Genomic DNA, 27,981 nt, shown 5'->3' with positions numbered 1-27,981 from the left:
TCTATGCTGGGGGCAGTGTCAGAGATTGGCTCTAGAAGGACCCTCGCATGCAGAAATTCATTTGAGGTGGTAGGGGAGCAGACTTTGCGAGCACTGGGGGAACCGATGAGATCGGGGTGAGGGGTGCATTTAAAGGCCGTGCCACCCATGATCTGGGGGCCAGGAAGTGGGGTGGGGCAAGCCTACACATACCACTGTGATGGAGGTTGGGAATTATCTGGGCATCCTTTAAAAAAGGCTCAGTGAAGCTGGTTCCTGGTTCTGAGTTCTTGTCTCACCAGAGTGATAGCACAAACCATTCCCACTTTATTTTATTTTTTATGTTAAAGTGGCAAGATCTGGAGAAAAAAACTGGCGCTGTAGAGTTTCACCGCCAGTTTTCTCGCCAGAATTGACACCCTGCCTATTTCTTGTAAGATTCTGCTTGATGTCTGTTTCATGAAGAAGCAAATGGGAATCATTTTAACTTTGAGGAATCATGTAAAATTGGTGATCGCCTATTGGCAACTTGTTTTATATCTCTCCCAATTTTTATTACCATTGCTTGACCGTGTCTTAACTTGCACCAGGACCTCTTCACACATCATTCCTGCCCTCTCTGACCTATATTTTGGCTCCTAGTCAAGCAATGTCTGGATTTAGAAATTTGCACTATTGTTTTCAAATCTCTCCATCTCCTTGTTCTGTTCTATCTCTGAAATTTCCTCCAGCCTCACAGTCCTCCAGGGTATCTATGCTTCTCTAATTCTGACAAGGAGCATCCCTGATTTTCAATCACTCCACCATTGGTGGACAGTTATCTGGACCTTAAGAATACCCACCTTGCACCTTTCCAAGTCTCTACCTCATTGACCTCCTTTAAAACACTCATTGGAACCTAGCTCTTTAATTAAGGTTTTGCTCAAGTGACCTAATTTCTCTGTCCATGACTCAGTGCTGTGTTTTCTTTTATAATGCTCCCATGATATGGGGTGACAAGGTGGCACAGTGTTAGCACTGCTGCCTCACAGCGCCAGGGACACTGGTTCAATTCCAGCCAGACTTTGTACATGGAGTTTGCACATTCTCATGGGTTTGCATGAGTTTGTTCTGACATTCCAATGATGTGCAGATTAGGTTGATTAGCCATACTAAATTGCCCTTTAGTGTCAGAGGAATTTGTGAGGTAAATCATGGCGTTACAGGGATAGGGCCTATGAGGGATTGTTGTTGGTGCGGGCTCAGTGGGCCAAATGGCCTCCTTCTGCAGAGCAGGGATTCTGAGTCTAAGAAAGAGAAAACCATTGTAAATTAAATAGTATTGTAAGATGCTTAGCCTCAGATTAATAGTGGCTTTAATTTATTGTAGTTTTGTTTTTAACCAGAACTGCCAGTTTTCAAATGTGTATTTTATTTAGTTGAAATCATTCATTGGATACACCTATACTGGCAGTACTTGCAGCAATCTAGTCCATAATAGGAACAGGAGCAGGCCATTCAGCCCTTCGAGCGTTCTCCACCACATAATAAGGTCATTGCTGATCTAACACTCATAAAGCCAACTTTCTTGCCTTCTGTCCATTATCCTTACTCTCCCTACTGATCAAAAACCTATTGATCTCTGCTTAGAAATGTTCAACGATTCAGCCTCCACAGCTTCCGGGCTAAAGAATTCCAAAGATCCAAATCTCTTCGACAGAAGAAATTGTTTCTCAAATCCGTCTTAAATGAGCACTTCTTTATTCTGCGACCAAGCATCTGGTCCTGTGCTCTCCCATGAGTGGAAACTTCCTCCTGACGTTTACCTGTCTAACCCTTCAAGAATCTTTATATGTTTCAAGATTTCACCTCTCATTCTTCTGAACTCCAAGAAGTACAGACTCAACCTGTTTAATCTTTCCTTGTATGGCAGCCCTCCGTGCCCAGGATCATACTCATAAACTTCCTCTGTACTGCCTCCAATTATAATATACCTGAAATAAGAGGATCACCAATACTGTACACAGTACTCTAAGTGTGACCTCAACAATACGTTATACTGTTGCAGCAACAGCTGTTTACTTTCTGCCCCTCCCCCCCTTGAAATAATAAATAATATTCCATTTGCCTTCCCTATTACCTTCTGCACCTGTGATCTTTCTGGGTTTCCAAGTCACTTTGAGCTACAGCTTTCTATAGTCGCTTCTATTTAAATAATAATTTACTTCCCAAAATGAACAATCACACATTTTCCCACATTGAATTCCATTTTTCTGCCCACTTTCTTAACCTGTCAATATCTCTTAAACTATTTATATCCTCCTTTATAACTTGCCTTCCCTCCCACCTTTGTATGAAATGCAAAATTTGGCCACAGTATAGCCCATTCCTTCCTCTAAATTGTCATTATATATTGTAAAGAACTGCGGTCCCAACACTGACCCCTATGAAACTTCACTGGTTATTGCCCTCTCAGCTGAGAAAGGTCCCCTTTTTGCTTCTTGCTGCTTTCTGTTATTTAGCCAATCCTTTATCCATGCCAGAGTAAAATCTCCAGAACCTTGAGCTCCTACCTTTTTTGTAACACCTTTAAAATGTCTTTTGAAAATCCAAATATCTACCCTGGTTGAAAGCACCTCAAAGAACTCTAGTAAATTTGACAGACATGATTTCCCCCTTCATGAAGCCATGCTGACTCTGTTTGATTAGATTATGACTTTCCAAATGCACTGCTATTCTCTCCTTAATAATCAATTCTGATATTATTCCAATAACTGAAGTTAGACTAACTATCCTGTAGTTTCCTGCATTTTGCCTCCTTCCCTTTTTGAACAAGGCTACCACATTGGCAATTTTCTAATACTTTGGCACAGTTTCAGAATCCAAAGATCTTTGGAAAACGATTACCATGCATCCACAATCTGTGTAGCTACCTCCTTTAAGATCCTGGGGTGCAAACCATCAGGTCCAGGGGACTCGTCAGTCTTTAACCCTATTTATTTGCCTAAAACAAATATACTGGTGATGGTAACTGTGTTTGATTCCTCCCCGTGTTTTTTACCATTTCATGCACGCCCTGCAAAACATCTATAATTGTTGGGTGTGTGGCTCCTTCCACCCGTAATGTAAGATATTCGGGAACTGATAACATTCCAATCATCTGAGAACATTTGCCTAGTGTCTATGGTGAACGTTTAGTCATTTTCAATGAGTTGAATCGATGTACAGAAGATGAAATTGGCAGCACTTCATGATCTTACTTGCAAATATAAAAATAGTAAAGCTGATACACAGATTAGGACTATTCCACCTGATTACAAACAAGAACATCCTACAGCATTTGTTTTACTGTCAAAGACTTGAACAATTGTGGCAAGAAATTGACATTCTCAATGGTGATTAACAGTCTTTTCCAGGTATTTTGTATATGGGGCTTTTGTTAATGTAGCCAAGTTTCTCAGTTGGGAAACAGTTCAAATATTATTCAAAAATGTGGATAATTAATTGGTTATGTCCTATTTGAACCCTTTGTGGGTTTTTTATGTATTATGTTTTCTGAATATTTATAATAAATGCCTGTAAAACTTCATTTGGCCAGAAATAATACTCCAACAGCATTTCCTTATCAATGACTTAAGATATAGATATTGTCATATAAGTCAGTCAACTTGTGGCATACTTTACTTGACAGATACCTCACCTGCTTCCCCAATTCTGTCATCAACTCCTCTGCTCAGTACTTCCCACTGCATTGTGGGTATGATTTAATTTTGGTTTGATTTATTATTGTCCCATGTATTGGGATACAGGGATACAGTATTATCTTGTGCAGTATGCAGACAAAGCATATAGCGCATAGAGTACGTAAGGGAGAAGGAAAGGAGAGGGTGCAGAATGAAATGTTACAGTCATAGCTAAGGTGTAGGGAAAGATCAGTTTAATAGTTCCAGTCAAAAGTCTGACCGCATCAGGGAAGAAACTGTCCTTGAGTCGTTTGGTATGTGACCTCGGACTTTTGTACTTTCTTTCCTGACAGAAGAAGATGGAGAAGAGAATGTCTGAGATGCGAGGGTGTTTGATTACGCTGGCTGCTTTTCCAAGACAGTGGGAAGTTTAGACAGAGTGAATGGATGGGAGGCTGTTTTGCATGATGGACTGGGTTACGTTCACAACCTTTTTGTAGTTTCTTGCGGTCTTGGACAGAGCAAGAACCAAGCTGTGATACATCCAGAAAGGATGCTTGCTAGTGCATCTAAATCTTCATTTACAGTATATATTTAACCGATATGTTAATGTGCTGTATGAATGGATGGCACATTTCACATTTGAGGAGCATTATGATTATTTTCATATATAAATCTGTTGGCGATATTAGTTAATATGTAAGTAAGTGGCTGAGCCACTGTGTTAAAATAACAGACAGAGGAATGCTGCATCATTGTTTTTAAACATTTGTCTGCTACTATGGAAACTGTAATTTCTGGACTTAATTCTCTATATGCTCAAACATTATGTAAGTGCCAAAAGCACTATTGCCATCTTGGAAGTGCAGTTCAATTTTAAAGTAATTCACTCCTCAATCCAAACCATCAGACACTTTACAAATCAAAATAATAACAATAAATGCTGAAAATCTTAAAAACACAGCCAGCATGATGACACAGTGGTTAGTACTGCTGCCTCACAGCACCAGAGACCCAGGATCAATTCTGGCCTCAGGTCACTGGCGGTGCAGAGTCTACAAGTTCTCGCCATGTCTGCGTGGGTTTCCTCCTGGTGCTCCGGTTTTCTCCCACAGTCCAAAGATGTGCAGCTTAAGGGGATTGGCCATGAAAACTTGCCTCTTTTAATGTCAGGGGGACTAGAAGGGTAAATATGTGGGGTTACGGGGATAGGGTTTGGATGGGATTGTGGTTGATAAAGCCTCGATGCATTGAATGGCTTCCTTCTGCACTGTGGGCTTCTATGAAATGATTCTGTGGAAATGTAGGAAAAATATAGCAGTGGCCTCAGTCTAGTGAGAAGCTTAACATCACCTGACACTTCAGACACATGGGCCGGAATCTTATCACTGTTCGTGTGGTGGGATTTTCCCATCCCACTGCAGTGAACAGAAATTTGAATGATCACCAAATTCTCCAACCTAGCTGCAGTGGGAGCGTGGCATGAGTGGCAGGTAAGATCATGTCCAGTCTTTTGGCTAGACCATCAAATTGGTTAAAAGTCATTTTAAACCCTGACCTTCAATTATCATGTTGAGGTATAAATTTCATTCTGCAGTCTGGGACCCTTTCTGCAGTCTCTGTCTCTGATATTGTGACCAGATTGAGAGGGTTAACAGAGCACTGCGAATTCACCCCAGCTTTAGGGGAGATGTTAAGAGACCTTTTGGTCTGCGCATTACAATCTCATAAAACAGAAGTTGTTATTAGCTGAGACCAAAATCTCTTAGAAAAGGGTATGGAGATGGCCCAGGTGATTGAATGTACTGAACAGGGCGTAAGTGGGCACAGCTGATAATTCAATGAGATGAACCATTTGTGGTGGAAAACAGTTGCTGCGAGGAACATCCTGAGTAGAGCAATAGAGCCTGAGAAGAGGAGTACAGCACTGGGAGTGAAAGCTTGTTTCCAGTGTGGTGAAAAGCACCACCAGTGCAGAAATTATATATGTTTCTGATATATAAAAAAAAAAGTCATTTACAAACATGATGCAGAATAAAGCAGTTAGGACAGAACATACTAAAACAAAACAACAATGGTTAGTTTATATCTGTTAAAACAAATGGATGAGAAGCCCGAGTTGTATACCTTAAACGAGGTCTAACTCAGTAAGGTGCCTCCTATAGAGAGAACCTTGATGGTAAATGGCAGATCTTTTAAAATGGAAGTTGACACAGAGCCGCAGCCAAAATCATAGTGGATCAGGCATTAGACTGCCTTCAAAAAAATCTTCAACCATTGAAATTGGACAAATCTGAAGCCATTTTGTCTATTTATAAGGTTAGCAATAGTTACCACTCAGCTTCCAACAGCTTAGCAGAATGAGCTGAACAGATGTTCAAATCATTAATGAAGAAACAAGTTCATTGGCCATTACCTTTCACATTTCACAAGTTTCTTGATGTGATGCCATGCCAAATGCAACCACAGTGGTCACGCCAGCTAAATGAATATTAGGACGTCACTTACAGATCCATCTTGATTTGATATTTCTAGATTTGGCGGGGAGGGTGGAGGCTAGACAAACCTCCCAGAAAGACAATTATGACTCAAAAAAAAAAGGGAGAGAGCTTTCCAAATTGATTATTTAGTCTTGGTCAGGAGCTTTGCAGCAAAACCGACATGGGTGATTGCTAAAATCGTGGAAAGAATGAGATTGGCCTCCTATGTTGTAGAAGTACAAGGTTGTCGTGTTTTTATAAAATACATGTGAATCATTAGAGAGAGAGAGAGCAGGGCTTGATGCTGGGGATCAATAGGTGTCTCCTGCATTAGACTAGTGTTCACCAGTTGATCCTCAGATCCCTGTTTTAAGAGTGGAGCCAGGGCATCAAGCAGCTTCTGTAGCTGAGGAGACAATAGCTACTGAGGAGGATCTCGACCCTGGATTGATGAGTTTGCATTTTGCAACAGCCCACCCTGATTGTTTATTCATTGATGATCATAGTACCGAACTGAGATGCTCCTTTTGGGTTTGGAAATCTAACTGACTGACTGACTTTGTGATGGTTTTTTTCCTGAGGTATCCCTGATATCTTGTTGAGTTGTGCATGTCAATGTTTAATCACATTCCTTTTATTGCATTCATTGGTGAACTCAGGAGTTAGAAGGGGAAGGAGTATGGTAGCATGGCCCAGATGAGTCCTGAGGGCCACGTAATCAGATATCATGGGGAGGCATCGTGGGGAGCCAAGCCAATCGGGTGCAAGGACATGCACCCCAGGTTAAGTACGAACCTCATTTGGAGCCAGGGAGGAATAAAGAATGGACATTAATTGCAGTTCTGTCAGACTTTTGATTGTACATGTATAAATATCATTAATAAATCAGTTATAACTTGAAGCCACAACGAATCGTCTTAAGTTATTAAGTAGCCATTTCGCTAAAGGGGCACAAACAACTAATACTCTGGTCACAGCAGAAAGGTTTCTAGATTGAACATTTCCATAAAAAGCAGGGGACCGTTACATGATCAAAGTAATCGTCTAAGCAAAGGAATGTTCAATTAGCAGACGTAAACCCATGGGAAAGGGCTGCACAAGGGAAAAGTGTAGGAAAAAAATAGGTCAGCTGAACAAGCTTTATGACCAGCTGATGCAAAGAAACTGACCTTTAACATTCTCATGAACTCTACTTCTCCAACGTACTGTGAAACTCATTCCTGCAGGCTGCAATACTTTAGAGCTTTCAGAAGTGAGACTGACGGGAATTTTATGAAATTCAGACAACAAGGGGCAGATCCAAGAACCATCTACCACCCACCTGTGTCTTCCTCCAAGGTATCACAACGTCTAATGAAAACGTCAACATGCCAGGAGTACAGAAAATACAGTAGATTGGATCTGCAATCATTCTAGACTCAACTTTTCACTTCTGTGAGGTGAAACCGAGCGGAAAAACTACTGCCGTTTGAAGATTAAATTTTCTCCTTCTGCTTTACACAGGTCCCACCTCAGAAACTTCCCCCACCTTGACACAATTGTATCCTGAATCTGCATTAATGATGGTGGTGGTGAATAATGTGTGTACGTTATGGAATACTTTGATAAACTTCTGCTTCAGAAACATACATGCACTTCTACAGGCGAAATGATTCATTTTGTCAGATGAATAAGGAGGAGTAATATAAATCAAATAGTACGATTTTAAAGAGTGACTGTCTTATCTGATACGTGAACGAGTCTTTAAAGGTGGTCGGACAAGTTGAGGGAATGGTTAGAATTGCTTTTGGCCCCAGTTGGTTAAGTGAAGAGAGAATAGTGGGGTTAGGATATAGTTTAACAGTTAGGAACATGCAGATCCACCTCAGGTCCTGCCATTTTTAATTGAAGGGCCTAATTTGCCATTTTTGTAAATCCACTCAGGGCTGCAGCCAACAAGATTGAAAGACTGGATGGCTGTCAGGCAGGCAGTCCTGGATATCTCAGTCTGCAGTTTGGCAGCACCGAGCTGAGAGTGAGAAAACAGGGGTCAGGTTGGCTATACCAATGGAATGTTTAGTACGATCAAGGATTAAAGGGATACAGGTGGGGATTCTGGAAAGATGGAAAGTTCGGAATCAATGACGGATATTTAGAAGGATCGAGGTTGGCAGAAGTTCATTGGGGTGGGTGGCCAAATAACCCAGGCTTTGGGTAATGTTGCATGTGGGCCTGGAGTGATTATGGGTTAGGAGGATGGTGGTTGCTGGAGTGGCTCTAAGAAAGTTGGTAACTACTCCTTACTGGCCAAGATGACACAGGAGCTAAGTGCTATCATCACTATCGAGATGGATAATATCCCTACAAATTTCAGAAGACATTGTTACAAAGTTGAACTCGCATGAACTCGCAATAGTGACAATCTGTGGAATTGGTCAGACTTTATGAAGCAGATCCAACTTTAAAATCTACTCCACCCACAACCTAATCTTGAAATATTCCAAACATTTCAACAAAATTGGCACTTGCAAGGAAATGTAAATCCATCAATTGATTTGGTACATTTTGTACAATGCCAGTAGCTACAAGAAGAACTGGTAAAAAAAATTCCACACTTCACATGCTGTGAAAAACCATCATTGAAGGATGGCCTAATTCAATTTATAAACACGTGAGACTGTTTTGGCCTTAAAGGAACAAGGTAGGCATCTCCTACAGAATCATTTTAAAGGCAGGCGGGTCATCATACTGGAATCATTACAACCTGATATTCTTGTCAACTTCATCAGTCACACATGGGCATAGCTTGCATTAGAAGACTCGAGGGAGACAATCTATTGGCCAGGTACGAGCAGTGACATTATTGTCATTATCCAAAAGTGGAAGATGTGCCAAGAGCAAGTCAGCACAAAGCACCATTGAATCCGTGTGAAGTTTCTATCCATCCCGGTTCAGAGTCTGATCTCTTTCATGTCTATGGCACTAACTTCATTGTCAATTACTTCACCAAGTATCCCATTATTTGACAATTGCACAATACATCAAGCACGACATTCTCACACATACTCTTTAAGTTCAATTTTCAGTCTGTTTGTTTTGCCGAGACAGATCGTGGATAACAGTCTGTAATTTATTGGTAAGCCATTTCAGGATATGTGTGAGAAGTGGATTATTGATCACACTACATCTTCTCCTCATTATGCTGGATCTGCCAATTAGCTGAACGAAAGATTCACAGTGAAATCCCAAATTTTCAACTGTAGACAGAGCAAGCAAGATCTACACATTGCAATGTTACGTGTAAGATCAACACCTTTTAATTGCAACTTTTAAGGTTTTAAATCATAGAGATCATACACTTCTACGATGCAAGCAGAGGCCATTCAGCCCATCAGGAGTGCACAAACCGCAATCTCACTCAGGCCATATCCCCATAACCCTATGCATTTACCCTAGCTAATCCCCCTGATGGTAAGGGGCAATTTAGCATAGCCAATCTACCTAACCCGCATATCTTTGGACTGAAGGAGGAAACCGGAACACCCAGAAAAAACCTATGCAGACACAGGGAGAACGTCCAAACTCCACACCAGCAGTGACCCCAGCTGGGAATTGAACCTGGGTCCCTGCTGTGAAGCAGCAATGCAAACTACTGTGCCATCATGCCGCACCATTGTGACACTAATAAATAAAAATATTTATTTATTAGTGTCATGAGTTGGCTTACATTAACACTGCAATGAAGTTGCTGTGAAAATCCCCAAATTGTCACACTCCAGTGCCTGTTTGGGTACACTGAGGGAGAATTTAGCGTTGCCAGTGTACCTAATCAGCATGTCTTTCAGCCTGTGGGAGGAAATTGAAGCATCCAGAGGAACTCTTGCTGATACGGGAAGAATGTGCAGACTCTGCACAGACAATGACTTCAGTCGGGAATCAAACCAAGGTCCAGTGGACTGTGAGGCAGCAATGCTAACCATTGTGCTCTGTGGCATCCATCACTGGCAGAGCTGTTTAGCAGACCAGTGTATCAATTTACCTTCTTACACATTTCTCTCTCAGAAACTGGAGAGCAACTTTTAAAACTGCTAAAGAAGATAACCAACATGCATAATAAAAGTCCAGGTACAAGTTTTACAAATGGGACAACAATTTTGCATCCAGAACCCCACAGAAGGTAAACAGCAACCAGTTTGGTTGACAGCAATTGGTTGTGAACCAAGGTCCTATGAAATCATTGCACATAAAAGGACCAAGGACAAATCTGATCCATTCCAGCTCCCTAACCACTGTGCAGTCCTCATGCAACTAGAACTAGATCCAAAATGCAACCAGGAAGAACATCCCAGAATGACAACCTGCAGGTCTCATTGAACAAATGAAAACATCTCCAGGCAAGGTTATATGATATTGACATATCAGTACATTACCTCCATGTTTTAGAGACATATACATACCAATCCTAAACACTTTATTGGTAATAATACATGAAAATCTATTGTAAATTGTTATATTTCTTGGAAGTATCTTTAAAAAGAAAAGGGATGTTGTAATATGCCTTTAAGGGATAGTAGCATGTTACCACGTTAAGGAAAGTGAGGTCATGTGATCTTGCCTCAGTTTCACTTTGGTCCGATGCAGAACTCGTGCACAGCCCTGCTGCTGACGTCTTCAAGCTTTCTATCCATGTTTTTTTGTTCCCATATGCCTTTTCTTAATGAATGAATATATTGTGGGTGAGATTTTCTCGCCTGAAAATCAAAAATTCCCACCCAAGGTCACCGGACTATTGCATGGTCTGCTATGATTCCTATGGCAGGTGTGATGGGAAAATTCTGGCAAGTGTTTGCTCAATCCCTAATGAATACCTTTTATACCAGTATATCTCACAAACAGGTCTATCAGCTATTTATGGGTTCGTTGCTGGTTGATTTCCTTTGGCTATTGCAGTATTTAGTACTTTCTGCAGCTCTTTCAAGCTGCAAAGTTTGCAGGGAATAGTGTGACAGATGCTGACACTTTTTTTTGTGATTTCAAGGCTTTATCACAAACCAGCTGTTCTTGGATATAGATGTAATAGTACATATTTCCCTTGGAATGCACCGTACCTGGGAGAATGGATAAAGGTGACATAGAGGAATACAAGCTGATAAAAGAGACAGGAGGAAGAGGGGGAGGACTCTAAGATGGAGACTACATCTACCTAGGGTGTTCAGATAGCAATTCTTCCACCTGAACCTTAGTGAAGAACAGTGTGTCAGACATCTATTCTTCAGTAACTACATTCTCACTGAAATTTGCTATTTGCTGCAGTCAGAAATGTAGAGCAAGGATTGCATGTGAAGGTTAATGTGGTGGTCAACTTAAACATGTCTTTCCAGACTAAAGTTAGGGCTATTTACAATATCTCATAGTTTGCCATTGCAGTTGGGTAAGGGATATTACTGATGCTATCTATTCGAAGGGAGCTACTTACATTTCATTCTTCCTTGTCAGAGACCAATAGGCAAAGCACCGGCTTGGTTTACAAGCATGAAGCAGTATGCCATTGATTTTGGACTCATTGCTTTGCACTTGCCACATGTCAGCTCTGCCATACATTGGGGCAAACTAGTATTCCACTCTGTCACCATTCAGCTGGAGTATAACCACGAAAGGAAGAAAATCACCAAAGTCCCACACACTGTTCTCTCCTTTGAGAGAGATGGTTGACTGGTGGTGATTTAACCTGACCGTTCCTCAGGCAAGGGGTATAGTTCAGAAGATGAGCCTTCGTGAATAACCTCAGCCAGTACGGGAATTGAACCCGCACTGTTGGCATCACTCGTATCAAAAACCAACTGAGCTGTCCAGCCACTGTGCAACCAACTCCCCTTGTATAGAAATCCGACAGCACAGAAAGAGGCCATTTGGCCCATCAAGTCTACACCGACCACGATTCCACCCAGGCCCTACCCCCATATCCCTACATATTTAACCACTAATCCCTCTAACCAATGCATCTCAGGACACTAAGAGCAATTTTAGCACGGCCAATCAACCTAACCCGCACATCTTTAGACTGTGGGAGGAAACCGGAGCACCCAGAGGAAACCCACGCAGACACAGGAGAATGTGCAAACTCCACACAGACAGTGACCCAAGCCAGGAATCAAACCCAAGTCCCTGGAGCTGTGAAGCCACAGTGCTAACCACTGTGCTACAGTGCTGTACATATCGTATAACCATAGTCAAGACAACAGATCATGCACAGCAATGGCTGATATCCAGGCAAAAGTTTATGATGACCTGCTGTGCCATCTGCAACTGAACCACGAGTCTGGCTCATGGGTAACAAGAGTTATCTGCTGAAAATATGGAATTGACTATCAATCCACACCAGTGGGAATTGGCTATGGGAAACATGTTTCCTGGCATGCATAGGTTAGAGGAATTAGTAAGTAAATATGTAGGGATATGGGGATAGGTCTGGGTGGGATTGCGGTTGGTGCAGACTTGATGGGCCACATGGCCTCTTTCTGCATTGTAGGATTCTATGACTGAGTAATCCCCTTTCAAGTGCACAGCACACACACAAAGAAAGCAATGCTGTCACACTAAATGTGATAGACTGGCCAATATAAAATACACTAGTTAGGTCTCATTTGAATTACAGCACCCAGTTCTTGGGTACTACACTTGAGGAAGGATGCGAAGGTATTGGAGAGAGTACAGAGGCAATTCACAAGCAATTCCAGGGATAAAGAATTACAGTTATGAGGAGAGGTTGGGTCTGTACTCTCAGAAAAAAAGGCTGAGAGGGGACTTGATAGAGGCATTCAAAATCCTGGGAGGTATGGATTGGGTAAATAGAAACTATTCCCACTGAAGTGAACATCAAGAACTGATAGCCAAAAGGAGTAAAAGGAATTTGAGGGGTTTTTTTTAATCCAGAGGATGATTGATCTGTAGAACAAACTTCCTGAGAGGATGATGGAGGCAGGTTTGATCGAGTTTTTCAAAAGGAATTGGACACTAGCTGAAGAGAGAGAATGTATAAGGTTATAGGGATAAGATGGAAATAGGACTAGATAGAATGCTGTTTCAGAGAGCCAATGCTGACTCAATGGGTCAAATGGCCTCTCCCTACACTGTAAAGATGCTGTGAAGTGTTGGAATAATGCTTGGTTTGGTCTGGAGAAGACTTGCAGTTTTGGGCAGAATGAGGGCTGGGGTGCATCACATACACATTCCTCTCTCAGAAACTGGAGAGCAACTTTTAAAACTGGTAAAGAAGATGACCAACATGCATCATCATTCTTGGGAATGACATTTTGATTTAATTTATTAAGTTTGCTTTTGATTTATTTTAGTTACATTGCCCCACCAGGTGCTGTCACCCCTATAGTTTTTGCTTAATTTATTAATATTTTCTCCAAGGGCATAGTAGAAGATAGAAAATGTGTTTGTTGGTTAGAGATGCTTGTTATGCTATTTGCTTCTTAGGAGGTTAAAGTTTATAAATGTATATAGACTAGGCTTCAGTGTTCTATTCTTCACCACTACCTAACAGTTGGAGTTACAACATGTCACTCACCATGGCTTCAGCAATGGCTGTACCAACACTGTCCAGCAGTGTCTCTTCCATGGGGATTAGGACATGCCTGCCTGCCTGTTGCCATAGGATGAGCTCAGGATAGCTCCTTATTGCCCCTGGTGTACACCACCAGATGGAAGTGTCAGTGAATGTGGTAACATGCAATAATGTGGTATGGTTGAACAGCTAGTAGCATGTGCCAACTGAGAGCTGTAGAGGTGAGGCTCTAATTGTGTGCAGGTATTGTGAAGCTATGAATGTCTGTTATCGACAGTCCTGATCGACAGGAATTGTTAGTGTTTGATTGATGGGGATGTGTGACTGAAGCTAATGATGCAGTTGGTAGGGAAAAAAAACCACTTGAAGACGCACTCACTCACTTTGTTCACTTCTGTGAAGTGATTAAACTTACCTCCTTCAAAACACCTCTAGTTCATTGTCCAAAAGTGTAAAAGCCCACTCTCTCCCATGTTGTGCTATTCCTTATTTTTCCCCAGAATGATTCACTCAATGAAGAACTCTCAGCACTTGCTGCCACCATGGAATACCTCCTCTTTTATCATTGTGGACTTTACAGTGCAAATTAGCCTGAAGCGATGATGGAAAATGATGACTTTGGGCCTTCTGCTGATCCCACTGCCAATGAACAGCACTAGCTGCTTGCAAAAATCATTATAATAAACTGACAGCACAAAATTGGCATGGTGCCTGCAAGGCACTGAGTCGCGTATCATGAATTTTGCTTTTGTTTTTAGGTAGCTAACCAATGTAATAATTTAGTAGTAACTCTAAAGTAATTTATTGACTGTTTGACACATGATGTTTGAAGTTTAATGTGGAAGGTCATGTCAGTATGGGTGCTGGTAAGCAGATTCAAGCCAGTAAGATTGATGGTGCATTGGAAGGCAGCTTCATTCTGCCAGCATCTGCAATTGACACCAGTATCTGCCCTGTACACAACCTCACGGGACAGACAGGTTGTCAACTAGTATATTTTTCTTGCTAAGTGTGCCAATATTGCCTAATATGTTTTCACTTTAATGTTGTGTTCACATGTTTTCTCTGCCTCTTGGAATTTGCCGGTGAAAGCACAATGAATGCACAGCAGCAACTGAGGGGCAACCATCAATCTCAGGCAAAAGTGGCAATAAATACTCAGTACTCACAGCTGCTTTCTTACTGCCAGAAAGCATAAGTTTGTTCATAGTGTTCATTATAACAGGTCACTTTGTACAACTTAGAGAGAACTTTCTACACTTCACAGGTCTATTACTTCAGGTTGCTAATGCCGCCATAGTTCAGACCTCAGACCAAGGTGACCAGCCACGGCACTGGCAATCTGCTGGTCACAAATCTTTAGCTGTATATGAGAGAGAGAGAGAGAGTAGTGAGAGAGACAGCTTTCAGGAGGCACCAAACAGGATTTACACGCAGAGGATCAGATTTCTTCACATGTCTCAGGAAGCTCAGGTATCTGCAGCTTCCTAACAAACTGCCTTCTGGATCTGGAGGCCACATGGCTGTCAAAGTCAGCACCATCAACTCCTCTCTCTTTCTAGGGCTTTGCTATAGTCGTATCTAGATTCTCACAGTTGTAGTCTACAGTGCAATGGATGGGTTGTTTGCCAAAGCCAGTGAATACTGAATTTCTCATCATTAGAAGCAGTTAGAATGAGTAGGTATTTGGCTTTGTGGCTCTGGCTTGTTCCCTACAGATACAGGGTGCTGTCAGTTGCACACACATGACAACTCGGGCATACCTGAAACAATGAGGAGTATCTCTAAATCCAGAAGCGTCCACTCAAACTGGTGTATAACAACAAAATAATACAGGGGTGCACAAGGTTCCTGGGCAGCTGCCATGATGCCTTTTTCCTGTAGAAGTACATATTTCCTGATCTCGTCACACTTGGAAGCAGAGTGAGTGAGGAAGCAGGAGCAAGGGAGGTTACATCAAACCCAACTCATGACATCTGCCAAACTCCTGAAGCTCAACAGCAACATACCGAATGCCACATTGTCACCAGGCATGTCATTGAAAAGCACTTGAACAGATCAGTACAGGCGGCAGGGTAGCACAATGATTAGCACTGCTGCTTCACAGCTTCAGGCACCCGGGTTTGATTCCTGGCTTGGGTCACTGTCTGTGTCGAGTTTACACATTTTCCCGGTGTATGTGTGGGTTTCCTCCAGATGCTCCCAGTTTCCTCCTGCAGTCCAAAGATATGTGGGCTAGTTTGGCTGTGCTAAATTGCCCTTTTAGTGTGCTGGGATGTATATGTTACAGGAATAAGGGTAAATTATGTGGGATTTTGGGAATAAGGCCTGGGTTGGGATTATTGTCTTGATGGGCTGAATGGCCTCCTATTGCACTGTAGCGATTGTATGAGATCAGATGTCCTTCCATATGCACTAACCAGAGCTTCCAGAATGTTTGTGGTTTGCTGCATTCTTCACAACTTTGCATAATAGTGAGGCTTTGACTTGTAGGAGGAACAAAATGACAAACTCTAATCCTCCTCAGATGATTTGAAGGAGGTGAAAGAAAAAGAGGATAAGTGATGAAGGCAATACATGCATAGCTGCTCATATTTTTGCTTGGATGCCAAGGGTGCCCTATTAATACAAAAGCTTTGTTTAGTTCATTGCAACAGTCACACCAGAGAATGCAAGCATCACCCTCCTCTCTCTCCCCTACAATGTCAGTGACTGAAAGCAGTCCTTCAACCAATCACCCAGCTCTTGAACATCCCCATTGAGCTCAACCTCATAGTTAACATCAAACTAGTTCGTAGGTCATTCAAGACTGGACAAGATGGGGATGAGGTGAAAAAGATCTCAAATAAATAACAGGAAATTATCAAGAGAACATTTTCTCTCACACCCATGTTCATACCCTTGGGCGTATTAATCTTCTTTTCTCTGCTAAGCCTACATAATGGAATTTGTATGGCTTCAATAGTGTTGGAGACTGGCTGCTTAGGTTCCTGATGCTGTGATACTCCCGGCCAATTTGTCTAATATTTACATAGAATAATTGAATTTCCGATAGTGCAGAAAGGAGACCATTCGGTGCATCGAGTCTGGTAATTGTGCCTGGTCTCCAATAGAGTACTGATTCGCACCTATGTGATGTCTTGCCGGACAGGTGGGGAACATTTGCATGCCAAACGGGCTAATGAGATTGAAATCATATTAATCTCATGTTAACCAGCCTCGCGCCCCCTCTGGGCATGATCTGGTTTGTGCCAGTAGAAAGGAACTGTGATGATTGCAAACCTTTTGACACTGGGTGCAGAACTAATTTTTAGGTCCATATGCTATTTTCTGGGATCAGTGCGATCAGCGCCAGGCACAGTGAGTTCAGAAAATCGCACTCTAAGAGTAAGGTCCATCATTTTCTGAAAGGCAATTAAGAATAAGCAGTAAAATTGGCATTGCTTATAACAATATACCACAATATTTCAAAAAAACATTATATGGATTTAATTTGGGCTAGATTCTCCACAGTTGAGTATCTTTGCTTGTGGTTTTGTACCAACAGCTGTTATTTCACAAGACGTTCAAGGAACCAGATGGTCATTGGCAGATATGAGTAATCTGTGTTGGGAAATGAAAAAAAAAATGGAAGAAGAATTGGGTCTGTACTTGTTGGCGTTTAGAAGGATGAGGGGGGATCTTGATAATGAAAGGGATGGATAGGGTAGAGGTAGAGAGATTCTTCCTGCTCAGAAAGGACAGCAGGACTAGAGGGCACAGCCTCAAGATAAGGGGGGGGCAGTTTAGAACAGAGTTGAGGAGGAACTTTTTCACTCAAAGGGTGGTGAATCTCTGGAATTCTCTGCCCGTTGAAGTGGTGGAGCCTACCTCGCTAAATATATTTAAGACACGGGTAGATAGGTTTTTGACAGACAAGGGAATTAAGGGTTATGGGGAAAAAGTGGGAAAGTGGAACTGAGCCACTTCAGATCAGCCATGATCTTATTGAATGGCGGGGCAGGCGCGAAGGGCTAGATGGCCTACTCCTGCTCCTATTTCTGATGTTCTTATGTAATTAATTGTATAAGTTGAGGCTAAGTGTGTGAAGGTGGAGGCATTCATTAGATGATTACTTGCGCCGATACCCAAAAAGATGCCAGAATGTGGCAATAGGGGAATTTCACAGTAACTTCATTGCAGAGTTAATGTAAGCCTTACTTGTGACTAATAAATAAACTTTCCTTTATTTAGGTACTTGCCATGACCAGTGGACACTGCTGGCACAGGTGTGCGTCATCAACCCTAGGAACATTATTTTAATTTGTTAAGTTTCCACTAAAGATTTTCTTTTTGTTCCAGTGACCCTATAAGGGGCTGTTAATTTGTTTAATAGTTAATTTGTTACGTATTTTTTATTGGCATACTGAAAAGAGATTGTGAAGAAATTTTTTAAAGAACAGGCACTTGTAATAGTGTTTTCAACAAGATGTCAACTAACTAAATTAATTGCTTTGTGTTTGCTCAAAAGAGTATAAAGAGATAATTAATTGATTTGCACAAAGAATACAGAGGGATACTTATTGATATTGCTGGTGAGTATTATCTGTCTTCCTGTGAATAAATCGAAAACTGAATAAAATTTGTCTTCTGGCCTCCCTTCAAGTAACTATAAGAAGCTGAACAAATGGTAATTACTGTAAATGGAAGTGTGAAATGAGGAAGGAGTGCTGGGAGGAATTAAATGTTGCACAAGTATGAGGAGAGGGTAGTGTGAAGATGGGAAAGCGAAATGTGACTGTGGAATGAATAAAAAGGCACTGCAGATTTGAGATTATGTGTCGTAGGGTGTGATGAGGGGGGAGATTAGTTGAGTGTGTTGGAAAGGTACATGATCATGTGTTTTGGAGACATTGCAACCAGATCCAGGGTGGTACTGATCCTGTCAACCTCCTGTGCCCAGACCTGCACAAGTGTGTTTGGCCATGTGGCTACAGTTACTGGGGAACAGAAACTGTCCCTGTGCCCTGGTTTCCTTCGGCAGGAAGGCATAAAACCATCTGGGTGCGGGGCGGATTGGGGAAGTAAATTTCCCTCATTTCTGGGTCCATAATAGTTTCCAGTGTTGGTCAACCACAGATCAAAGCAGGGAATGCAACTTCATTTTAAGAGATGCAATTCACTTTGAATAGGCCTCTGGCGGCATGAGACAAATTGTGCATGCCATATAGCAGGGCTACCTGATCCTCTGTGTGCCTACATAATCAGCCCATTATTAACTGGAAAAATAACAGCAAGAGTTAAAATTGTTGGACCTCACATTAGTGATATTAAGAGGGTGGCCTGCTGTCTGGATCACTCCCAAGCTGAAGAGAACTGAGAGGGTAGCAAAGGTGGAGTGTAATGTATAATAGCTGTAATACAGGTGATCTGTAATATTGCGAGGCATGGCCCCTTCTCTCCCCCACTATGCCTGCCCACCTTCTTTGTGCCACGCCTGCCCCCCTCCCATCCCACTATGCCTGCCCCTGCCTACCTAACACACCCACCCACCCCTGCCATCCACTCCCTCCCACCCCCCACTCTCTCTCCATACCCCATTTCACCCCTTCCTTCCTCGCCATGCCCCACAATGCTCCCTGGTTAGATTACACGCCTAGTTGCACCTTTAAATTTCTTGCTTTATGGCAGTTAGTGCCATAAAAGGATCCACCGATTCTGCTAGCCTGCACTGGACACCTCAATAACCACTACACTACACTTTTTCACCTGGCCCAAGGAAGATACAACTCTTGACTAAGGTAGAAAAAAGGAGCCTGATGGCAATCTGACTGTGAAAGCCACCCCATGGAAGTTCTGACCCCAGATTTTCCTTGACTAAAACTGCAACATTAAGTAATTAATTTCAATAATTGCTTGGGAGTACAAAACTTGGGTATTGCTGAAAAAATGAACATGCTTTCCATCTTGCAATAGAAAATATATTATTCTTCATGATTGGGCAATTTTTAGACATGTAAGTAGTGCCCTTAGGCCCATTGGAATTGAACAAATGCATGAGGGACAACAGTTACCTGGTATATTGTCCAAAACAATGTCTTGACCAATCAAAGTTGACTTGCCAATCAATCAGCTAAAAATTAGACTAACAATCAATTCAAATTATCAGTTGGCCTGCAATATATCTCACTTATGGTTGCTGAAAGTTACATGTATTCAAAAACAGGGACATGTCCTCGGCAAGCAAAAGGAACGTGTCCAGACGTTGTGCCTTTCTTGAATTAAACAAAAGCATGAGGAACAATAGATTTTTGGTATATTCTCCATTGTAACACCTCACCCAATCAGAGTTGACTTGCCAAAAAAATCAACATCTTTAGTAAAAATTGTTAACTCTTTTTAAAATTTACATTCTTGCATCTGTCTTGGTGCCAGACAAAAAGCTTTGACAGCATGCCCCAGTTTTTGAAATTGACCAATGCCACCATTAAAATACTGGAGAGGAATTTGATCTGAGCATGATAAGCATTTGTAGGATGATATTGTCATCCATGATCTCCGGGCTCTGAAATGGAGAATGTTTGAAAAATAGAGGATCTGTTGTTTTGCTGAATCCAAATACAGCTCATTTGCATCTAAGCCACGTTTGATGAAGGGTAATTCTCTTCTTTAGGTTTGACTTTGTAGAAATTGAAGATCCAAGTGATGGCGCAATTATTGGAAGATGGTGTGGCACCAGTGTAGTTCCAGATATGCAAATATCGAAGGCAAATCAAGTCCGGATACGATTCCGATCTGATGAGTATCTGCCATCAAAACCAGGCTTCTGTATTTACTACTCCCTTCTGGAACCTGTAAGTCAATGGGAAAATTGTCTTATTTAAGGAATGTGTATGAAATTCAAGAAATGGAAAACATATGATGAATTTAGCTTTATATTATGTTCGAAAAGCTTTGTGTAAGAAGTTTAGCATATATAATTTTTAACATTGTCAGCACCTTATCTTCTACTAGGACATAGCCACAAAAATTGCCTCATGGTTTCCATTTCAAAAAATGTTTGGCTGGAAATGTGTGAGATGCCCACACTTAATGCCCTCCAGATAAAATGTTAAAATTGTAAGTCTGGATTTAAGGACCACAGAGGGTCTTAGCAAAGGTGCAACCATGGGTAATTTAGGGATTGCACAGCAGAACTGTCTTCTGAGAATGAATTTACCTAGTCTAAGGACCATTGTGATAACAAGATCCTTGATGAGAATTTCAGGACAATTTTGAACATTGCAAAACTGCTTTAATAAGGCTTGAATTTAGAGAATGAACATGTGTCCCCAGGGAGAAATATATCGGTTGCTAAATGTTTTGAATATATTTACAATATCTGTATACTAGTGCCTAGAGTAGCTCTCACTCTGCCCCAAAATTTACCAACTTACCGCTAGATACACGTGATTTACTTGTTGTGGTGAGATAATCTGTTTTGTTCTATGTGTATCAGATTCCTGACATCTCTTCTTCCCATTAGATGTCTTGTAGACTGGGTGCATGCCACTGGATTGGTTTGAATTGGAGGAATGTGTGTCTACCACGAAAATTTGATACTATTTACCATGCTAAACTACCAGAAATTAGCATAGAATGTTGCAGGAACTTTTAACAATAAGTACAGTTGCAGAAAATGTAGTCAGGCATGAAAATAACACCACACAAGAGAAACATTTAGCTTGAGAATTTGAGTTATGTTTGATTGAAAAAGAAACAATTTTGTCTTCGGCTTTAGCCGCTGCAGCTACTTTTAAACTTGTTAGAATTTTGCAAAACATAAAGCATGATTCCTGCAATAAATCAGATTGTTAATTAACAGTATTCAAATAAGCCCAAATATCACACTGGAACATTCTGTTGCAGGTGATAATCTTTCTTGACCTGAGCAATTTGAATACTGTTTTCTTACTTTGTGATCTGTAACATGCTGTTCTTTAGCTATGCAGGGGAGCGTTATAGCTGTGCCAATAAGGTGTGGCAGTTTTATTATATGTGAACGAAAGAAGGCCATTGTGTTCCTCACTTGCATTAATGAAAGAGTATACAGTACTTACCAGTTGTGGTGAGATAATCTGTTTGTTCTGTGCATATCTGATTCTTGATACCGCCTCAGGCATTTTCTTGAATGAATTCTTTTCTACCACTGACTGCTAACTTTTGTGCATTATCTTTTGAGTCCCTTGATTAGCCATCATTCCCTGTCCAAGAATGTGGGCAGGCAAACTGCTTCAAGGCCTCTGGTCACATCTATATTTTAGCTAATCGCTAACAGATACACCAGACTCGTTGCTGAGTGATTAACTTGACATTTTTCTTTTGTCTGGATGTTTTGAAGTGTCTGGTATCTCCTGAGTGTCTGTTCAGCAACTTGTCCTAAGATTTAGGTCCATATCCAAGGGTATTTAATATACTTCAATTCAGTGTCACAGCCAACTGAAGCTGAGACATTGCTCCCTCTCAATAGCAATCTTGTGCTTACTGAAATTACATTTTATAAAGACTGATGTTATCTGTGTGAATTAAGAGAACTGTGAAGTTGGATACTATTCCCAGCTGCACCTCACGACAAATTTTACTTTGTCCTGCATCAAATGCATATCAAAGAATCTCAAACCAACAGTCTGTTGTTATTTGAGTTCACCTTGCAGGATTAATCTGAAACTATTGTCTATGACCACAACCGTGTTTGTTTTCCTTTCCATTGCATTCAGCCAGTTGCGTTCTGTGCAGGTGGATAGTACAGTAAGAAGTCTCACAACACCAGTTTAAAGTGCAACAGGTTTATTTGGCAGCACTAGCTTTCGGAGCCTCAAGCTCCTTTTTCAGGTGAGTGTGCTAACCCCAGTCCAACGCCGGCATCTTCACATCAGGTGGCTAGTTGCAATATTATAACAGTGACAATAAAAAATACTCACAAACATACAAAACTGAAAGGAAAAGACCAGCTCCATTGAGCCTGGCCTATACAATTATGGTGCAACTGAACATCATGATCCCTAACGTAACACATTCAATAATAGTCATGCAATCTTCTGAAACAGCAAAACACACACAAAAGACGGATTCAAAAGATCTTGGTAAATTGTTGGCATGTGGCACAATGGTCAACACTGCTCCCCTGCAGCATCAGGGACCCGGGTTCAATTCCGGCAGTGTTATTAGGTAGATTCACTAGCTTCTTTGCTACCAAATAAACTTGTTGGACTTTACCCTGGTGTTGTGAGACTTCTTAGTGTTTACCCCAGTCCAACGCCGGCATCTCCACATCTTCACCCTCATAGCAGGGATACTCCAGGTGCAAGGTCTGATAGACTGCACGCATATGGCTCTTTCATCACCATCCTGGCAAGTGGTACCATTCATTAACCGCAATGATTCTGCTCCCTCAATGTACAACTCGCCTGCGGTCACACAATGTGCATCATGCAAGTGTGTACCTGCTTCCTGAGAAACACCCATGTCAGTTATACCTTGAGTTGCTTGCAAACACCAGCCATCTTTGAGGGAGAGTAGCAGCTAGAGTGCTGACTCCTCAGCAAAGCTGGATTTAGGCATAAGCTAATCAAGCTATAGCTTAGGGCCTCACAATCTGCAGGGGCCTCACAAAATTTCAGAAGGTTTACAATGAAGAGAACATTTAAGAGCAGACACCAAAAAAGAAAAAGAAAGCATCAGCTTGAAGAGCAAGTCAAAAAATTACCAAAAGTTGATGGTCTACACCTGAATCAGAGGGGAACAAATATCCTGGGGGGTAAATTTGCAAAGGCTATGCAGGGAGGCTTAAACTGATTCGGAGGGGGGGTGGGATCCTGAGTAGAGGGGGTGAAAGTGAGGGGGGCATAGATGGGGACTGCAATGCACGGCATCGTGGGGGTGGGGCGGAGCAGGGTTTGAAATGTGTATACTTTAATGCAAGGAGTATTCGCAATAAAGTGGATGAACTTGCAGCGTGGATCAGTACCTGGGACTTTGATGTTGTGGCCATTTCAGAGACATGGATAGAGCAGGGTCAGGAATGGTTGTTGCAGGTTCCGGGGTTCAAATGCTTCAGTCGGAGTAGAGGGATTGGTTTAGATTAGTGGGTCATTTTTTTTTTTAACCGGTTGGCGCAACATCGTGGGCCGAAGGGCCTGTTCTGCGCTGTAATGTTCTATGTTCTATGTTACTTTACTCCAAAAACAGATAAGGATCTACAAACCCAAGGTGATCAGCAAAGTCCAAAACAAACACAGCCCCTAGTGCCTCTGTTACTGATACAACAGAGTCTGGAATCTCAGCTGGGGAAAACACTGGAAGTGATGCAAATGTGAGCGTTGCAGAGCCGACATCCACAGTTGAAACAACAAAATTCACAAAACTCAATCATGTAGGTCAATGGGGTGTCTTAGCCAAGGATGAACTCTTAGACTGGATCCTTTAGAGTCCTTCAGAGTGTCAACACTGGAACGGCCCATTTGAAAACTCAAAGCAGTCATTCAAAAATCAAGATAGATATTGTTCAAAAGGTCTTTATCAATCCAGAAAAATTAATGGCGAAATATATGATCGGGAATGGCTAGTGTACCTTCCAACAACTGGCCGTGTTTACCGCTTTGCCTGCAAGCTGTTTTCAACATCAACTGCAGTACTAGCTTCTGGTGGGTTTTCTAGCTGGTGAAACCCCATTGTAATTAAAAGTTATGGAAACTGTGAACAGCATAGAACAGTTTTGCTGACATACTTGACAAGAAAGCGTGGTTCAACCTTAGATTCAAGACTAGCAGAACAAATAAAGACAGAACAGCAGTACTGGAGACGTGCTTGAGCGTGTTGATGTGGTGATATGCGCATTTGTGGCGACCCAAGGTCCTGTTTTGGTACACACCTTTGTGAGACCTTTTGGTGTAACTTTTTTTAACAAGAGGGCTCCAAGCTTTATATAGCTTAGGGCCTCACCAAGTCTAAATCCGGTACTGCTCCTCAGGGACAAGGGGTATTTGTTCAAATTGACTGATGATACCATTGCAGAAGCCACAAACATCAGTGGAGACTCGACACAAAGAGTGTATCTTTCAATGTGCCTGCTGGTGGAGCAGGTGATTAGACTGCTGAAGATATGCACCCCCCCCCCCCCCCCAACTCCTGCTGCAGGCCGGCCCGCATGCGCACCCCATCCTCCCACCATGGGCCCCCCTCCTCCCGTCGCGGGCCTGTGCGCGTGCGTCCCTCCCTCCTGCCGTGGGCCCGCATGCGCGCACCCCTCCTCCCTGCTAAGGTACTGCGTGCACTACCTCCCTTCCACGTGTGGGGCCGCGCATGCGCCCCTCCCTCCCGCACGCCCCTTCCTCTTGTGCGTGCGCACATCCCTCCCGCGCCCTTCCCTCCCGCCACTGGCATGCACCCACAACCTACCTCCCTCGTGTGGCCTCGTGCCCATCCCTCCCGCCGTGGTCCTGCATGCACAGCCTTCTCCTGCCACGAGCCTTCGCGTGTGCCCCCATCCAATTTTATATACGTACAACCACTTTCCCTTTAATCCCCTCCACTTCCATCTTCCTAATAGGACCTTATTACAAAAACAAAATACTGCAAATATTATAAGCTGGAAATACTCAGTCGGTTTGACCACATTTCTCCATAGATTCTCCCTGACCTGCTGAGTATTTCGAGGAGTTTCCATTTTTATTCCTTAATTAACTCCTGTGTTGTACTTTGTTAATTGTCTTCTGAAGGTAAATATATAACATTTACAATCACACTTATCGATATTCTCTTACCTCATCAAATAATTCAATCAAGAATGATTTGCTTTTAACAAATCTGTTCTAACTGTTCTTGATTAATTTACTCTTCTTCAAATTAAGGTTTATTTTATCCTTGGTACATTCCAGTAACTTCTCAATTATTTTGAAGTTAATGGCTGGCTTGTAATTTCCTGGTTCATCCCTCTCCCCTTTCTTGAATAGTAGTGTAACACCAACATTCTGGTAGTCCATCAGCATTATTCCTGAATGCAATAAGAATTCAAAAATTGTGATCAACGCCTCTGCCATTGCTACCTGTAGCCCTTTAAGCAACTTAAAAAGCATTTGATCATTCCATTCGTAACTAACCTCTCCTCTTTTAGCCTAAACAACTTTATCCATTCATTTTGAAGACATATTAAGTACTTTAGAGATTGGATAGACTTGAGTTGTTTTCGTTGGAGCAAAGACGACTAGGGGCAACCTAGTCAAAGTGTACAAGATTATGAGGGGCATGGACTAATTGGACAACTCCACCAAAGAACTATGACTGGCACAATGTGCTGAATAGTTTACTCTCTGCTGTTTCTACTCTATGATTCTATGGAAACTAAAAGGATAGGGAGCAGCTGGTCCCTTTAGTTAAAGGGTCAGTCATGAGAAGAAACAAGTTCAAGGTGAGGGGCAGGAGGTTTAGGAGGGAATGCGAACAAAACCTTTTTTACCCATGGGGTGGTGACAATCTGGAATGCTCTACTGAGAAGCTGGTTCCCTCATATCCTTTAAAAAGTACCTTGCTGAGCATTTGGCACATTATAACATTCAAAGCTATGGACCAAGTGCTGGTAAATGGGATTAGGAATGTGTCAGCAGAACTCGATGGATCGAAGGGCCTCTTCTGCATCATAAAATTCAGAAATTAACCTATGTCCTCTGCCTTTACATAAAGATTTCCCTTTGGGCTCTTAGAAGGACCAACTTTTCCTTTAGCTAACTGCATGTACTTTTTAGCTCTCTAACATTGTTATGATCTCTGAGACCAGTAACTTTGAGCTTCCAGTTAACAAGATAAAATATGCATTAAGATTACAGGTATTAAAACTTTTATTGTATCAAATGACTATATTACTTGACTATAAGCAATTTTCTTTTGTAGGCAACTTGTACTTCAAAATATAGGAATATAGGTTTGTTTTTAGTTATGATGCATGACATTCTGCAAAGTATTATATTCCTTATCTCAAAAAAAAATCCTCCTAGCTTCCAATATGTTGTTTCCTTTTAATTTTCCCAACTAAGTAATCTCTAATCTCAGAACTATCCCTCACTGTGTGGGTTGCATTGTAGATTTCTTCCTCTAGATCCAAACTGTGCAATTATTTCAGCCTCGTTTAACTCATGAACTTGGCCTTCAATTTAACTGTGAGCTCCCATCAACGTTCTGCATATTGAACAATAGAATCAGCATTTTCTCTGCTTAAACTGAAAGCCTGTCAGCTTCTATCTTTTGCTCCCTCTAAATCATAGATGGTTCCAGACCATATGAGACAAAACTGCAACTCCTGACTGTCTGTGATATTCTTGGGGTTATAGGGATGCCTGTAACCTGATCTCAAAATGGCTTCCTTTATGCATGGCAATAGGAAACACATTAGCTTTGTAAGTAAGCAGAAATTCTGATGAGTTTTCTTTGACCTCAACTCATTTCCATTTTAGGAGTGAAGAAATAGTTTGCAGCAGGACTGATTAGAACTCAATAGCTTTTTGGGGTTATGGGAACTCGGTCTACTCAGTTTAGACTTAAGAACTGATGTTATTGTAAGCATAAATAGTTTGCACCTTTCTCTCTGTAAAGCAATTAGCCCATTTGATTGCTAACAACTAATATAAAAGTAGGGAGGTCTTGCTGCAGCTGTATAGGGCATTGGTGAGGCCGCAGCTGGAGTACTGTGTGCAGTTTTGGGCGCCACACCTGCGCAAGGATATTTTGGCCCTGGAGGGAGTGCAGAGGAGGTTTACTAGGCTGATACCGGAGTTGAGGGGATTGAGCTATGAGGAGAGGCTGAATAAACTAGGCTTGTACTCGTTAGAGTTTAGAAGAATGAGGGGAGATCTCATTGAGACGTATAAGATGATGAATGGGATGGATAGGATAGAGGTGGAGAGACTCTTCCCGCTCAAAAAAGACAGTAGGACTAGGGGGCACAGCCTCAAGATAAAGGGGAGGCGGTTTAGAACGGAGTTGAGGAGGAACTTCTTCACTCAAAGGGTGGTGAATCTCTGGAATTCTCTGCCCGTTGAAGTGGTGGAGGCTGCCTCGCTAAATATTGTTAAGAAGCGGGTTGATGGGTTCTTGATAAGAGAGGGGATTAAGGGTTATGGGGAGAGGGCGGGAAAGTGGAACTGAGCCACGACAGATCAGCCATGATCTTATTGAATGGCGGGGCAGGCTCGAAGGGCTAGATGGCCTACTCCTGCTCCTATTTCTTATGTTCTTATGTTCTTAATCACCTAGGTTTTGTGTCAGGCAGGTTCCAGTGCAGGTCACATGACCTCTATCA

The 27,981-nt window shown here is 41.9% G+C and overlaps 1 protein-coding gene across 1 annotated transcript in view; it reads left to right on the top strand.

The window, feature by feature from the left end:
* The window catches only part of pdgfc (platelet derived growth factor c), a 320,443-nt gene that overhangs the window by 160,109 nt on the left and 132,353 nt on the right, over nucleotides 1-27,981 (top strand). The window contains exon 3 of the mRNA XM_080193463.1: nucleotides 20,326-20,506. Within this exon, the coding sequence (XP_080049589.1) occupies nucleotides 20,326-20,506 (181 nt within the window). The remainder of the gene's footprint in view (nucleotides 1-20,325; nucleotides 20,507-27,981) is intronic.

This window comes from Carcharhinus amblyrhynchos, chromosome 1 (assembly GCF_965287045.1).
Source record: "Carcharhinus amblyrhynchos chromosome 1, sCarAmb.v2.hapA, whole genome shotgun sequence".
Taxonomy (NCBI): Eukaryota; Metazoa; Chordata; class Chondrichthyes; order Carcharhiniformes; family Carcharhinidae; genus Carcharhinus; species Carcharhinus amblyrhynchos.
The sequence above is the reverse complement of the archived record's forward strand: the minus strand, read 5'-3'. Positions and strand labels throughout refer to the sequence as shown.